Source organism: Polypterus senegalus, chromosome 2 (assembly GCF_016835505.1).
Source record: "Polypterus senegalus isolate Bchr_013 chromosome 2, ASM1683550v1, whole genome shotgun sequence".
Taxonomy (NCBI): domain Eukaryota; kingdom Metazoa; phylum Chordata; class Cladistia; order Polypteriformes; family Polypteridae; genus Polypterus; species Polypterus senegalus.
Genome location: NC_053155.1, coordinates 201,064,148 through 201,080,461, shown reverse-complemented (window position 1 = coordinate 201,080,461; position 16,314 = coordinate 201,064,148). Strand labels below are relative to the sequence as shown.

Genomic DNA, 16,314 nt, shown 5'->3' with positions numbered 1-16,314 from the left:
TTACCACTTGTTGTACATGTTTACCTCTTCAACATTTTAAAATGTTGACACGAAGACTGTTACTTTAACGAAATTGACACAAAACTGTTAATTTAACGCACTACTGTATGTCTAGAGAAAGCGAACTGAGTGAAGTACAGTAGACAGTGCAGCGACTGGTCACTTAACAAAATAAAATGTGCTAGCTAATGTGGCTTGCTGGTTATTTACACGCGCCGGCGTGTAAATGACAGTCTGCCGCCTTTATCTCACTTCACAGGGTGACTGATCATCTGTGCGCGGGATTACAAAATGACTGCGCAGCAGGATTACAACTACTGCGCGGCTGCGCGACCGTGCAGCTTAGAGGGAACATTGGATGTAACTACCTACATTAAAGGAGTGCAATCTCCTATGAAAAAGTGAGTCTGCTCTGCCCTTTCTTATATGGTACCTCTGTGTTAGAAAAACAGTCCAGTCTTTTTTTAACTGAAAAGGTTCAGCTCTTTTAATCTTTCCTCCTAGTTTATCGCCTGTAGCCCTGGCCCAGTAGTCAGTATTCTATGGACTTTTTCCAGAGCTGCTATGTCATTCATTTTTGTTGCCCCAAAAGCAAAACTGTACACAGTACTCCGGTGTGGTCTAACCAGTGAGTTATAAAGCTTGAGCATAACCTCCTTGGCTATGTACTCTATACATTGTGCTGTGTAACCTAACATTCTGTTAGCCTTCTTAATGGCTTCTGAACACTATCTGACAGTTGATTGCTTTGAGTCCACTATGACTCCTAAATCCTTCTCATAAGGTGTACTTTTCATTTTCTGACTTGCACATCATTTCCCAGTTTGTCATTTAGAAGGAGTCATTCAAAGAATTTTCTTCCTACAGGCTCCCTGCCTCAAAATCCTAGTAGTTAACAGGTTGCTGTCTAATAACAGACTTGTAGGTGGGAGTAAGATGGATCTGATTGTAGTCAGATCTGCACAAGGATACCACAGGTTTACACTTAAAGTCCTCTTTAATATTTGAACAGAGCAGTCCAGCTTGTTGTTTCCTCGAGTGGAACTTGACATAGACAAATGGAACATTGTCATTGTTCCTTTCAAATTCACAAAGTTGAAATCAACTATTATAACTGCAGGGTCAGAATGATTTGTTTTTACAGTTTCAGTAAGCAAGTGAATAATTTATGTTGCTAAGTCGTATACTATTAGTACCTAATTGTCCTTTTTTATATTTGCCATTTTCTCTGCATTTTCATACTGCATTTTAAATTAAGGGGTTATTTCTAGCTTCATAATCTGGTTTGCTTTCTAGTTTGTGGTGTTGGTTAACTCATGCTCAAAGGAATGCAACCACTCTGTGATGACTTGCTAGTTTTTGGAACAAGCTGGCTCTTATCCAGTATTAAGAAGCACTGGTGAAAGAGTGGGTGGCTATTAGTGCATGAATCAAGATCATATTCCACTTTTTAGTGTGGGGTTTGATTGCGTAGGTGTAAAATACTGCACAACTCCATGGCCAATAATAATCTCAGACCTGACTCATTGCAGCTTTGAAAATGCAAAGGATGAGTAAAGATATTGAGATATATCATATGACTATTAGTGCATGAATCAAGATCACATTCTGCTTCTTAGTGTAGGGTTTGATTGCGTAGGTATTAAAGACAATACAAATATATGGCCAATAATAATCTCAGACCTGGCTCATTGCAGGTTTGAAAATGCAAAGGATGAATTAGGATACTGAGGTATATCATAAGAAACCACATAAAACACAGGGATTTTTTGGAAAATGTTTTATTGAAAAGTATAATTACTTATTTTTAAGGAGCATTAGCATAGTAAACACTTACAGTTTCATCCACAATAACAGTGATAAAATATTATCTTTCTATTATCACACCTGCCTATTTTCATTGAGGGTTAAAGGGAGTCTGAGTTTGTCTTTGCAGTTTTCGGTGTAAAGCAGGAACCAATCCTGGATGATCCATAGGCCATACTCACGAGCACTCTTATACTCACTTAGGGACAATATAGACTAGCCAATTTGGATGTTTAGCATGGTTGGTTCATGAGACAAGAGAGGAATCCATAATTCCCAGAGGAAAGCTAACAATCCATTGTCACTTCCCTACATCACATCCTGCTGTGGCACCTGTTCAACACAAGATGGTAAAGTACTGCATAGAGTGGTAAAGACGGCACAGAACATTACCAGCCCTAAGCTGCCTTTGCATCAGGACATATACTGTACAACACTCACTGCCTTAGAATTGATTTTCTCTCTCCTATCTTCTAGAAAATGGTACAGTGCCATTGAAATGCACACCACTACATTTAGGAAGTCAGTCATAAGAATTCAAATGTTGTAACATAAGTATCAGTGTGCATAAATACATGCAAATGTTTATTGTAGTTAACTTTTTATATAATGTTTTGCATATTAATTATACTTTTTATTTATTTTTTATTTGTAACTTTTTTGTTTTGTCAGCTATTCTGAGGAGAAATGAAAGTACAAACTTTATTATACTACTAGCTATGTGCGCCCAACTACATTGTGCGTGTTATATTTGTCTGTGAAGGGCTCCCTGTTTAAACGCAGCTGCCAGTCGTGAACTGGGCCCTTCGTCGCACAGCATTATGATTTTTTATAAGGGAAACAAAATTACAAAAGAAAACCCTTGGATACTGATTTGATAGGAACGGCCTACTCGGAATCACTGTCTGAATAGTAATTACGTGGTGGTGTAGGAGCATTTCTGCTTCTGTCCGTTCACAGTCCGTCTCATTTTCACGACGCTATCATTTCCTCTCACGATGTCTTCTCAACCTTTCTCCAATCTCCCAGGTTGCTTTGTGGCAATCCAAAGAGTAAGGCAATATACACAGGGCAATGGTTATAAAAGGGGGACACATAGGTATCCAGGCTCTTTAAAGCATAAATAGGGATCACTTCACTGACATGTGAGCAAGGCACGGTACAACTGTGAGACACGCGGCACTCGCTGGCTACAACGTAACAATAGTAATTTCCGGAACGTTCTGTTACGTTGTCATTCATTTTACCCACTGTCTTTCTTTCATTGATATGTTACGTATGCACGTACCTTTTATCTTCGGCAATCTCATTCTCTAACCAGGCCTCAGGATCTAACCAACGTAACACTGTCCACCACCCCTTTCGTTATTCACATGGCACATTGTTGACATCCGTGAGTAACAACAACGTACTAAACTGGTAGGTGGTCTACGCATGCGTGGAATTCGCGGATAAACAAAGATCAAGATCTAAATGTAGTTAATTTAAAGCACAACAATTTGTTTAGGTCGAATGTCTGTGTTTTGAGGTGTGACTGGAGTACTACAGTCTTCAGTAGTATTAGCCTGGAGGAGATTCTTAATGCAATGCCTATGTTTTAGCTGTCTCTCTACTGTCATCTAGTGCTTCTTCTTCTAATTCATTCGCGGACAAACAAAGATCAAGATCCAAATGAAGATTATATATAGAGATGTACACATGACAATGAACTTGCTGATTAAAGTAATAATACATTAAATAAATGAAATTTGAAAGCCAGCATTTCCCATTCTTGACCATAGTGAATCATTTGTCTAACTGCTTTCATTATAAGTGAAGTCATTATATGTGAACACCTTAATAATTAATTGAATTAAGTTAGTTTATAGCACAGTGGTTTCTTGGAGACACTTTCAAACTACTAGGCACACCATTTCAAACTGTTAACTTGCTGTTTTCAAGCTGTTAACATGCCATGTTCAACCCAGGCACAAACCAGCCAGTTAAGGTGTGTTTTTTCAATGCAATACATCTTAACTCTGTTGAATAAGGGATCTGAACAAAAGCATAGGCTCTATAAATATGTGGACATTAATTAAGCACATTTTAAAAGTTAGTTCCTTCCAGATTATAGTCAGTAGATATTCAAACTGTACTAGCCCAGTTGTTGTTTGATTGATTTGCTGCAGTCAAATGCCATGTTGTTAAATGTTTGCATTGCATCGTTTAAAAAAAATGAAGTCATGCATCAACTGCCTAATCTGTGTCAATTCACACCATAAAGTGGGTTGACTTCAAAAGGGGTAAACCCTCACCCAACCTGAATAAATGTTTCAGAACTTGAGAGTTACAAGCTGAGCTGTAGAAAAGTTGGTTATAAATTGTGTTGGAGAGAGACCCTTGTTTTGATTTATTTTCTAGGCTACATGGAAAATTGATATATAAACAGTGCATAAAATAAACAAGTTTGCCATTTAGAGCATCACTAGTCAGCCATCAAAGAACAATGTGCATGGATCACATCTGAAAATTAGTTAAACTACCAAAAAAACAGTTTCAGCCCCACTCCCTTGTTTCTCATCCATGGTGTAAAAAAATACCATGCTGATTAACTTTGTGGAATTTTTTTATGTGTCACCATGGTGCTTTACTATGCCCATTTAAGCTTTCCAGTAGATTTGTGAAAAAAACAGATGCAATGTACTACACAATCTTGTTTGATTCACCTAGCAGCACATTTACTCCAAACATTCTGTACTCATTAGTTAATAGTGTAAAAAGTGTGCGGGGTCCTAGCAGTTTGTCTTGTCAGATGATTGATGCAGTAATTGTGACTGTTATTATGCAGTTCTTTAATTTGTTCATTACTAAAAGTCTTAGAGGGCCACATGATGGATTTGTGTCCTGTCTGGGGCTACCTCCCATGCTGTTATGTCTGCTTTGGATTCCATTTCCTGCTACTGTTCTTCCTATTAATTTTTGACCTGGTCTCACCTTCTGTTTGTCTTTTTAATATTTTGAGGGTGTGACAGATAGGGGGTGCTATCGCTCCCTTGAACCCTTGTCCAAAACGCCAGACATCAGATAAAAGTCCAAATGTTGACTTTATTAACACAGCACAGTGCAGAAAGCACCTTCTCCTCCACAATACTCATTAAACAACCAATACAATACTCAATAAACAATCCTCCCCTCCCAGACGCGTTGCCACCCTTCCACCCAGCTCAGCTCACCCTCTGGGAGCTCCCACAATCCTTTTATATTCCCTGACCCGGAAGTGTTCCAATCCCCAGTCCATGTGATCTCCTAATACTTCAGGGTCAAATAAAAAGTCATTTTCTTCACCCTGGAAGCACGTCATTCCCCTTGTCCATGTGCCTTGGACGTACTTCCGGGGCGTAAGGCAAATAACCATCGTTCCTACCTGCAGCATCTCCTAGTGGCCCTCAGGGTATCCAGCAGGACTGTGTATAAAAACTCCAATGTCCATGATGCCCTGCTGGTCTTCGGGGGACCTCCATACTGCAGGGAGGACTCCACCTGGCGGCTTGGGGGTATTGCCGGGATGAATGACCGGCCATACACCACAAGGGCAATGCCTAACCATTTACTTGCAGATAGTTTTGCAGTATATACAAAGGCAACCTTTAGTCATCATTTGATTTATAAAAAAAAAAAGTCTTGCAGCTGACTTTAGAACTTTCTTATTTACACAGGAGCAGCATCCCCCAGACAGAACACACTAGATTACTGATGACAAAAATCATGAGCTACATCTTGGGAACACCTAGCTTTATAAATTAATACTTATGTATAACTGGAGGATGGCACTTAATGTGTAGAGGAAAGAAAAAATAATCTTTACGGGACTCTAATGTCCTCCCATCTGTTTTTTGTAGATATCTATGAAATACTTAGAGATTAAGGATATGAGTTTTCAGTAATTAATTGTACTTCATGAACTGTTATTTTGTCACAAGTCCACAGGTTTGTAGGTGCCGAGTCTCATCTGCACTGCGTCACACTCAGCATGGAACGATTCAAATGTGTGATGGAGATCACAGTTTAATGTAGCCAGGAGTAAAATGATATCCACAAATAAAAGAGGAGCAAATCTTTGTTCCTCAAATGGATCTTTTCTGATCTTTGGCTGCATCTTGATATCCTGTCATTGAAAATCATAAACAAGAGTGGAGAAAAGGCTTACTGTTGACAGAGTACAGTGGCCACTTTGAATGGACCCCACATGATGCCAAGAGTACAAACATTGCTTGCCAATACTGGTGATGGAATTTTGGTAATTTTGAAGCATCTCACATAAAAAGTGTGACCCGACATTTGCGCGATAGACATATGAGCGCCGACAAAATAGCGCCGATTAAAACACAGCGTCAAAATCACCCGACAAAATCGTGAATGTTTCATTGAATATGAATTACTAGTTTAAAGCATATATAATAATGTTTATTTTTGAATTCAATATTATGAGACGCGGCATGCCATCAGCACGGCACACAGATCACACCCTGCATATGTAGGAAGAATTGCAGCAAGAAGTCTTGATAGTTGAGCATATTTAGACTTGCTGGCTGCCTGACTGCTGGTAATTCCGCTTTGTATACGACGTGTTATGCCAACCCTCGACTGAGTTATTTGTTCATGGCATGCCATCAGCAGTTATAACAGTTATAACCTAGCACATAATGTGTACATAATGCGCACGTATGCGTCCCACTCTCTTGGCCTCTCTCGCAATTTTGTCATGGCGATTTTGTCGGCGCACATTTGTCGAAAACCAGTTAGCGGGTTTGTCGGCGCTCATTTCTCCGTCGAGGTTTTGTCGGTGCTCATATGTCTATCACGCTTTTGTCGGTGAACCCATAAAAAGCCCCTTGGTGCACAGTCATAAGCTTTTTCCAAATCATGTAGACGGAATGAACAATTTCTATGACCTCCTCAAATATCTGTGCAGTGGTAAAGAATTTGAATTATTCCCTTGTTTAAAATCCAGATCAGCATGTCAATTTGCCAGTCCCAAGGCACTTTTCCTATCTTCTGTGCAACACTGAAGAGGCTTTTTATCTAAAGCACCCCCAAAATATCCAGTGCTTTCAGCATTTCTGGATATCATCCACCCCTGAAATCTTGACACTATGGGGCTTTTTAGCAACTCAGACATAGAGGTGGACCCAACCCCATCCAAAGCTTCTGGTACTTCCCCCTCTCAGTAGAGCTTCGAGTACAGCTTTAGTAGTACCTCTCAACAATATCCCCAGTTGAGTTCAATATGTTCCCACCATGGCTGTGAACAACCTGGGAAGTGTTCTGCTTACCCTTCATGAGTTCTCAAATGGTTTGTCAGAACCTCTTTGAGACCATTCTCCATAGCCTCACCAAACTCCACCCACACACAAGCTTTTGCTTTGGCATGTGCTGTTGTTGCTGCGTTTTTGGTGTGTTGGTACAACTCAGTCAAATCTGGAGACTCTTTTACTAACATTTCATTGAAAGCCTCTTTTCTCAGCTTCTCCTACTGCTGGTGTTCATCACTGGATCCTAGTATACTCAGCACCAACAATCACATAGCCAGATCTCCTTGCAGCATTCTTCACTGTTGAGATCTTGAACATAGTCAGTTCAGACTGTGTGTTCCTGATTCACATGTTCTAAATGAAAGATATTTGTATTTTGAAGAAGTTTCTTCATCATTAATCTGTCCAGTTTAAATGCAGTTCTAGCCCATTAATTTAGATTCTTGTTAACCACATTCTGCTCATGACTTGAAAAACTATATAAAATGTTATAAATGTGTCTAACATGTAATAAGGTGGTTGCCAGGGCTGGGTCATTGGCTTACACTTCATATGTGTCTAATTTCTCCTGGTCCCTTTGTAAATGCCAGAGCTTGAATAGCATGTTATTGTAACTTTGTTCCGAGAGATTATGTAGTGTGTATTTTCACATTCTTAATTTTCAAGTTTCATTGTGTGTGCCTTAAAGAGTTTTTCAGCTTAGCCAAGACAAGGGAAGTGGTCTCTGTTATAATTTAATTGCACCTGCCGTTTTCACTGTAATTGGACTTTGCTTCCTGCTGCTTTTATAAGCGGATTGGCAAAACTCAGTGGTTATAGTTTATTCAAGTATAGGAGGTTGAAATATCTCAAAATTCTGCTTTAACCCAGGACAAATCATTTGTCTTTACCTTCCTTGCCACCACAACAGCAGTGAAATTATTCTGTATACTGTTGACATTTTCTTAAATACAAATCATACGTCTGCTTTGAAGAAATTTAATATGAGATATTCAGCATATATGACTTAGTATTACAAAATATAATATAAAGTAGATCTACTACACTCATAAATGCTGGAGTATGTTATGTCAATTTTATTAGTGATGTTAGTAATTCTTCAGCCCAGATCAGGGATAGCCATTAAATATTTGGTGAACCATTTTGTCTGGGATGTACACTCAAAGGGATTTGTCTCAGTTTCTGTAAGTGTAACAGCAGGCAGAAGAAAGGCACATTCTGCAGGACTTTAGCCTGGAGTATGCTGAATGAATAAAATGTGCCCTGCACAGCTATGATAACTTAATCTTTGTTAAGTTTGTCAAAAAAGTATACTTCTATGTGGTTTGGTCTAATAGGTAGACTAAGAAATGTGGTTCTTCATCCAGGCTGGACCCAAACATCAAACTGAGAGCTCCTTGCATACATAGAAAGAGAGAGAGAGAGGGTGACAGCTACCATGATCTGAAATTAGGAAATTAGTAAAAACATCTTTTTATTTAGATTTCTGAGAATGATGCCCCAGTATTGATGAAATCTATAACTAGATCAAGTATGATTTGCTGTAAATGGTTAGTTGTTGCTGGGGATAAGCTGTGGTTTGTATCACTGAAAACATAATAGCAACTAAAGACCTACTCTTCATTTGAACATCCTGTTCTGCAATGGGTTTGACTGTCTCTGTCTGTCTATCTTTATAATCTTTAATAGTTGCTTGGCTTTGGAAAACAGGTTTACAAACTGGTGTGTAATTTTTCTCACATCTTTTATGACATAAAATGCATCAATAGAAGTAGCTAGCCAATTTTGATTCCATGATTAGATAATCTCTGACAAAGAAGATTTGTAATGTCACATCTTCAATCCTGGCACCAAAATGAATAAGAATATTCAGTCCATATTGAAGTACTGCTGAATTATTTATGTTTTATTTTATTATTGTATGCATTCACATATTGTGTTATTATTATGAAAATGTATGTTTATAGCCATTATACTGTATGTCTATGTGATAGAACCTCTTCATAACTGAAAACTTTCTAGTTTGCCACTCATAGGCAGCTCTTAACCATGACACTACAGGGTGAATTCCTAGACCACAACAGCAAGTAAGAATATTTTTGTCTTTGTGACATACAACAAAGAAAGCAGCTCACTAATTTTCTGATTAATTTAATCATTCAGAATATAATAGACTATAAACATAGAATAAACACCTGCTTGTTCCACAGAGGCCATAATGCCATAATGTGCAGAGCATTCATTTGCTATAAGTGGATCCAGCTTCAATTTCTATCTTATATTTTACTCAAACTAGTAACTGACCAAAGCAACAAATATTTTTTACTTCCTATACTAGCTAACAACAACAGCACCAATGACACAAGACACCACACAGACAACACGAAGCAGTGGTAAAACCCATTTATACCGCAGACTGCTTACAGATCACACATATAGGATGCACAGCCTGGTCTGTTTAAAGTGCAGGAGTTCAGTGCACAACTCTGTGCCTTTGAAAAATCTCCAGGCTTTTCCCCTGAAGTTATTTCTTTGCTTTTACATATTGATCTTGCAGATGTTTTCATTTCTATCTTCACAAACTTTCATCTTTGCTCATGGTCTAGACCAGGGGTCCTAAATCACAGTCCTGGAGGGCCACAGTGGCTGCAAGTTTTTTTTCTAACCCGGTTGCTTAGTTAGAAAGTCATTCTTTCCAATAATTTAATGTCATGGCTTGTTAGTGCTTTAACTCTGCTATGTCAGGTCATTCTCATATCCTAGATTTTCTTCCCCTTTCTAAGAATATCATCCAAATGATTTGAATGCTAAAATGGAAGAGTAGTTCTCAGTCCTTCACTTTTTCTCTTTACATTCCTTCCAAGTACAGTATTTAATTAAACCCAACAGTGCATGATAAATAAACACAGGAGTAAATGATAACAAGCTAAATGGAGAAATGCTGCTCTCTTTTGTCATTTTCCTCTTATTGCTAATAAGGAGCAACTAAAAACTGAGAATACAGCTGTTTAAAACTAAAATAAGCAATAAGGGTTCAAAATCTTAACAAGTGAGACAACTAAAGTGAAGCAGAAGTGTTTATTGAGCAATAAGTGCTTTTTATTAAGCAATTGGGTTGGAACAAAAACCTGCAGCCACTGCGGCCCTCCAGGACTGTGATTGAGGACCCCTAGTCTAGACAATTTCTTGCCTTGAATTTGTGCAAATTTGGCTGTCTCTGTGTTTTTAATTTTGGATTGTACAGGTGCTGGTAGCAAAGAATTACTTCACACAACTGTTCCTTAAATACGCTCATATTTTCTTGTCTAGTACATGTACAGTCTACACACACAGGACCGCTTTGTCACAAAATTCTTAAAGCACGCAGTCATTGACGTGAGAATCCACATGACATGACTTGACTTCTGACGAAATTCACAAAATATACACCCTAGTGGACCCTCGCAGTGACATGTACTAGCTAAATATAAATGGGACGTAAGAACGTCTATCTGTTCCACTCGAGACACATAGTATTTAAAGCTTCTGATATCTTTAGCACTGAATAACCAATCATTCACTGTGGGACATTAGCAACGCACCTGATATATTTTTTTTATTAAGAAGAACTAAACATATTTATAGCTGAAGTACCCGGTGTTGCCCGAGTATAAATAAACAGGGAACAGCTGTCTTTTGTAAACTCATCATGGCTAAACACAACCTGCAATGAGACAAAAAGATATGCTCTTAGACAAAAGCTGTAATTCAGCAAGACAATAAAATTATTATCCATTAGTTGTGGAAAAAAAATCTCTGTACATGTGGCCTTTGGTGAGATCCTGTTTTGGGTTGGAACAGAAGCAACACACAGGCAAAAAGGTTATGTAAATTGGTTCAGCCATTTTTGCATGATTGGCAAGCAAACAGAAAGACATACACATGTCTTATAATTTTATTTAAATAGATTTGCTGTGCTTCCAATCTAAGGTGGATTGAAATGTAAGTAATCAACATAGATCTTATATTTTTATTTCATACATGAGTTTTCTATTTGGTCTGGTAATAATATGCACCTGATCTGTTTCCCCTCACGCTGGGTTTTTCCTCTTTGTTGTCATTTGATGAACTGACCACTATTATAGTCAAAATGTTTTGCAAGGAAAATATGACAGTGGTCAATACTACAATTGCCAGGTGTAGTGACTTTAACTTGTGTTGGGTCTTTGGTGCCCCAACGTGCATGTCGATTTATCAATATTTTTGTTCATTCATTGCCCATCATGTGAAGTTCTCAGTCCTTAGCATTAGAGCCATAAGCCTCATTTAAATGGCTCGAGTGGGTACAAGAAAGTTTCTATCACGCTGCTGTTGCTAGCGTATAACATTGGATAACAGAGTAGACTGATAAAACCAATTTTCTTTTTTTATAGACTGTTATTTGGTATTTTTATTATCATTTTTGTTTTTTTAATCTTCTTCTGTATGTTTTGATATTATTAATTTTTTCTTTCTAACCCTAGTTACCGGATGGTTGTGATGGATCAGTACTAACATTTAAACTCCAGTATCCATAATAGCTTTTACACCTCAGTACCAAAATGATTTCAAAGCAAATAATGAATAAATCCAACCCCATCCCAGTCTTACTCCAGTATCCATGATGCATCATGCCATTGCACTGCACTATGCACTGCTTCCCTCTTGATGGCATAAAGTGTGCGTTAAAGCAGTAAGGATTCACCCATAAAGTTTTAATCATGTCAAAGCATCTCCCATAATGGATGTTGAAAAAATGGATTGACTGGAAACCTGACATTTACTTCCAGTACTGAAAATCCCAACATGCTGGCACCTTACCATTTTAAAATTTCAGATTTTCAGTACATTTCCAGTACTGGTATATTGTTTAACCCTACTGGATAGAACCATGATACACAGACACACACACATAGACACTTTTCCTTTTATTAAGGTGGATGATTAAGTTTTTTTTAGAAGGTTTTCTTTCTGTTTATTTCCTGCAAATGATTTATTGATAGGATTACACTTATTTTATATTGTATAACTTGGCTATAAGCAAATACTATATAATTTCCATGTTAATATCCTTTAATTTTGTCTTTAATGCTATAAGAGCTTGCCATGTTAATAATAATATAATAATATAAGAAGTTTGATACTTCTAATATTACTGTACTCCACTAAAATGTTTCCTGTTTTTATGAATATACAATATCTAAAAACTGGGTTATTTACTGTTTGCAAAATACAATATCCATGAATCCATCATTCAACTATTCAATCATCCACCCCTTTCTTTTGGATGTAGGAGAAAAGCCAGGACACTCGCAGATTCTGGGAGTATGTGTAGAATCTATACAGACAATGGCCAATTTCAGGATTCAAACCCAGAGTCTTGCAGGCAACAGTGCTAACCACTGCATTTCTGGACCACCCTAAAATATTATATATTTTATAGCCAGGACTTCATAAGTTTAGTATATTATTTTGTCAAAATAATGTAAGTAATTAGATCATATAAATTGTTCCTTGCCTATATCATCTCATTAATGTTAAAATTTGTGATCCTTGTGAAATAATCTCAAATATAATTTTAATTGAAATGCATAAGTATAAGTACTTATTTTAAAAAAAATGAATACATTATTACATTATTGCAAGTGAACAAAAATGTAATAAATAAGGTAACAAATGACTGCAAAATTAGGGTGAGCTGGTGTTTCTTATAAGTCAGAGTCATAAATAGTTATACTGTACGTGTTTAGCAACAGAGGTTAATTTTAATTTAGAACAGTACTTATACAGTTATTATATAAATTAATTTAAATATACTTTGTGCATTTAGGATTTTTTTAATTTTACATTGTAACATTTTTAATAATCATTTTTTTAGGATTAACAGGAAATATCCTAAATGCAATCCTTGATGCAGGATTCCAGATCACAGCTTTACAGATGGTATGGATATCTTTATTTTTGATATGTACAGAAGTGTTTGTTTTCTACTTTATACCTTGGGAGTCATGATAATGATTTACTTTCATATTTTGTCCAAGGCAGTTATGAAAACTAGTAATGGAATTTAGCCATCAGTGCAGTATTTTCATAGTGTTACAAAGTATTGAGAAAACCACACTTTGCGGTTGCAGCCATTTATTATAAAATTTATTATGCTTCTGCATTTCAGTTTGTCTAGATGATTATTATAAGACATGGGCTAAAATACTACTAAATTTAATAAACAAACAGGAAAACTGCTGGACTTGGTGGATATGCCAAAAGAAATATACATTACCTAACTCAGGGATGTTAAACTCAGTTCCTAGAGGGCCGCAATAACTGCAGGTTTTCATTCCAGACATTTTCTTATTTGATAAACAGTTTGTGCTGCTAATTGTACATCCTTCTTTTCCCTTAATGTGAGCTTTAACTGGACAGTTGTGTAAAAGAAAGACATAGCTAGAAGGGATTCTCTAGAATGGACTCTCCTCTTCAGTTTATCCCTTGATTTGTGGTTGCTGAACCATTTTTGTGTTGATTTTTAAGGTGTTCATTGGATTGTTATCCAGTTGAAAAATTTTAACAGTGGCCCAATTTAAGCTTCCTGGCAGAGGCAGTTTTGTTTTGATATATCGGCTGATGCTTGGTGGAGACTGTAATGACATGTAACCTATCAAGTAATTCAGGGCATTTGGCAGAACAACAGCCCAACAACATTTAATATTCACCATACTTTACACTTGGGCTTAGGCACTTTTCTCCATGCCTACCTTGCTCAGTATGCCAAACCTACCTTTTGGTGTTTGCTCCTAAAAAGCTCTATTTTTGTCTCATCTGACCATAGAACCAATGAAATTTCCAGTGATATCTTGCAAACAGCAGGCACTTGAGTTTGTTATTGTAGTTTTGGAGACTGTCTAACCCCAAGAACCCAATCTACAGTTTTCCATTTGTGATCCTTGGTGATTCTTTGGCCACTTGAACTATCCTCCTTTTTGTGCATGGGGTCAGTATAGACCCATGTCCTCTTCCAGGCCAATTCTCAACTTTTCCAGTTCCTTTAAACTTATTAATTACTATATTAACCTGATAGCACAAATTGGCATTTTCAACTGTTAACACTAAAATTACCAGAATCTTTGAAAAAACTCTGTCCCACCTTAAATCGTTTCGCACCTCTCCATCAGTGTCTTTTGTCCTGTAAATGTGTTGATACAGAGTAAACAGCCTACTATCATATCCTCCCACTGCTGCACAGTTTTCTCAGCTCAAGTCTGTTTACCTGTGTGTCAGTTGCTTAGAGTTGTATAGAGTGAGAAGTCAAGCAGAACAACCTTTTATAAATACTATATCGTTATTTGGAACGCTTGCATTTCATGTGTGTTCCGTGTCTACAACGATCTATGTAAACACATCGTTAAAACAGAAACATTTTTAATGTTTTTAGTAATAATTGACAAAATGTAGCCATTAAGTGTATAATGTGTGAAGCCTGAATTCCAAATATCAAAGAAACTCTTTCACAAAAGGTACAAATATAACAGAACAAGTGCGCTTCTATTCAAGAATATAACTGCAGAAAAAGAACCCGCATTAGATTGCGACATTTGACACTCATTTGCTATGACCGCTTCGTAGATCTGGATGGTGCATGTGCCCAAAACATTAACATTTATATGTTACTTACATAAAAGCCAGATCGAATGTTATTTACCTTGAGTTATTTACTTACTTCCTACAGCGTAAAGTCACAAGTGGACTGCAGAGCTTCCTGTGTTCGAAACGGGCATGCTCAAAAAATATGTGTAATGCCACGAAAGTGCCTGCTGACAATTTAGTATGCAAGCAATGGTACGAGAATGCAGTTAGAATTTTTTGAGGGGGCTCATACACCATCCAGATCCAAACACTAGCGTGGAGAATTGCTTGTGTACTGAAGAGTCTATAGCTGCAGGTGGAAGCTGCCGTCACTGTACTTTGTATTTAAGAGCCAGATCGAATGTTATTTACCTATTTACCTTTATTTATTTATTTACTTACTTCCTACAGTGTAAAGTCACAAGTAGAGTGCAGAGCTTCCCATGTACATATATAAAGTACAGCGATGGCAAAAGTGCGACGTGCATTCTTGCTCCGATGTAGAATCATCGTCATCATCTGAGTTCACCTCTGTTATAGCACGTTTATGTGAAAACAGCAGTGTCAAATGTGAGGGGGGAATCGTGAATTCGACTGCGAGAATAAAAGTAAATAAAAAAAGAAAAAGCTAACCTTTACAAGTATAATAAATTTACACCGGCTGTTAAAGACTGAAATCAAATGTATGTTTTTATTCTAAAATAGTGAGAATAAGAGCAGCTCACTTCTCAAAACGGACTTGTCCGGGGTCGAACCTATGAAGTTTTGATTACCAGTCAACAGTTGATACCGTTGCACCACCAAAGCGGTCGTAGCAAATGCGTGTCAATGTCACACCCTAACGAGGGTTCTTTTTCTGCAGTTATATTCTTGAATAGAAGCACACTTGTTATGTTATATTTGTACCTTTTGTGAAAGTGTTTCTTTGATATTTGGAATTCAGGCTTCACACATTATACACTTATTGTCTACATTTTGTCAATTATTACTAAAACATGAAAAACATTTATGTTTTAACGATGTGTTTACATAGATCGTTGTAGACACGGAACACACATGAAATGCAAGTGTTCCAAATAACGATATAATATTTATAAAAGGTGCCCTTTTGATTGACTTCTCACTCTATACAACATTAAGCAACTGACACACAGGTAAACAGATTTGAGCTGTAAAAACTGTGCGGGGTGGGAGGATGTGATAACAGGCTGCTTGCTGCTTATCAACACATTTACAGGACTAAAGACGCTGACGGAGAGGTGCGAAGCGATTTAAGGTGGAACGGATCTACAAGTATTTTCATAGGCTCTGGTAATTCTAGTGTTAAGCTATTTTCTTATAGCCATTTTCTGATTTGTGTAGTTCAACAACCTTTTGGGAGCCAATAGTTGTGACATACTTCTTTTTGAGAAAAATATTTGTTTTATGATGAGAATATCTTTTTCATTTAAATTATTTAATTCAATTAAAGGTTAGATTTTTGTTAATATTTTGAATGAAAGATCATGCAGATAAACAATAAAGACATTTATTACAGCCCTTTTTGCTATTATTTAGCCAGGCTGCTCATATTAAT

General features: G+C 37.1%; 1 protein-coding gene and 1 long non-coding RNA gene across 2 annotated transcripts in view; one reads left to right on the top strand and one right to left on the bottom strand.

Moving 5' to 3' along the window:
• nme7 (NME/NM23 family member 7) overlaps positions 1-16,314 on the top strand; it is a 212,231-nt gene that overhangs the window by 85,821 nt on the left and 110,096 nt on the right. The window contains exon 8 of the mRNA XM_039745178.1: positions 12,994-13,058. Within this exon, the coding sequence (XP_039601112.1) occupies positions 12,994-13,058 (65 nt within the window). The remainder of the gene's footprint in view (positions 1-12,993; positions 13,059-16,314) is intronic.
• The window catches only part of LOC120523664, a 136,533-nt gene that overhangs the window by 35,854 nt on the left and 84,365 nt on the right, over positions 1-16,314 (bottom strand). The gene's annotated exons all lie outside the window — the stretch shown is intronic.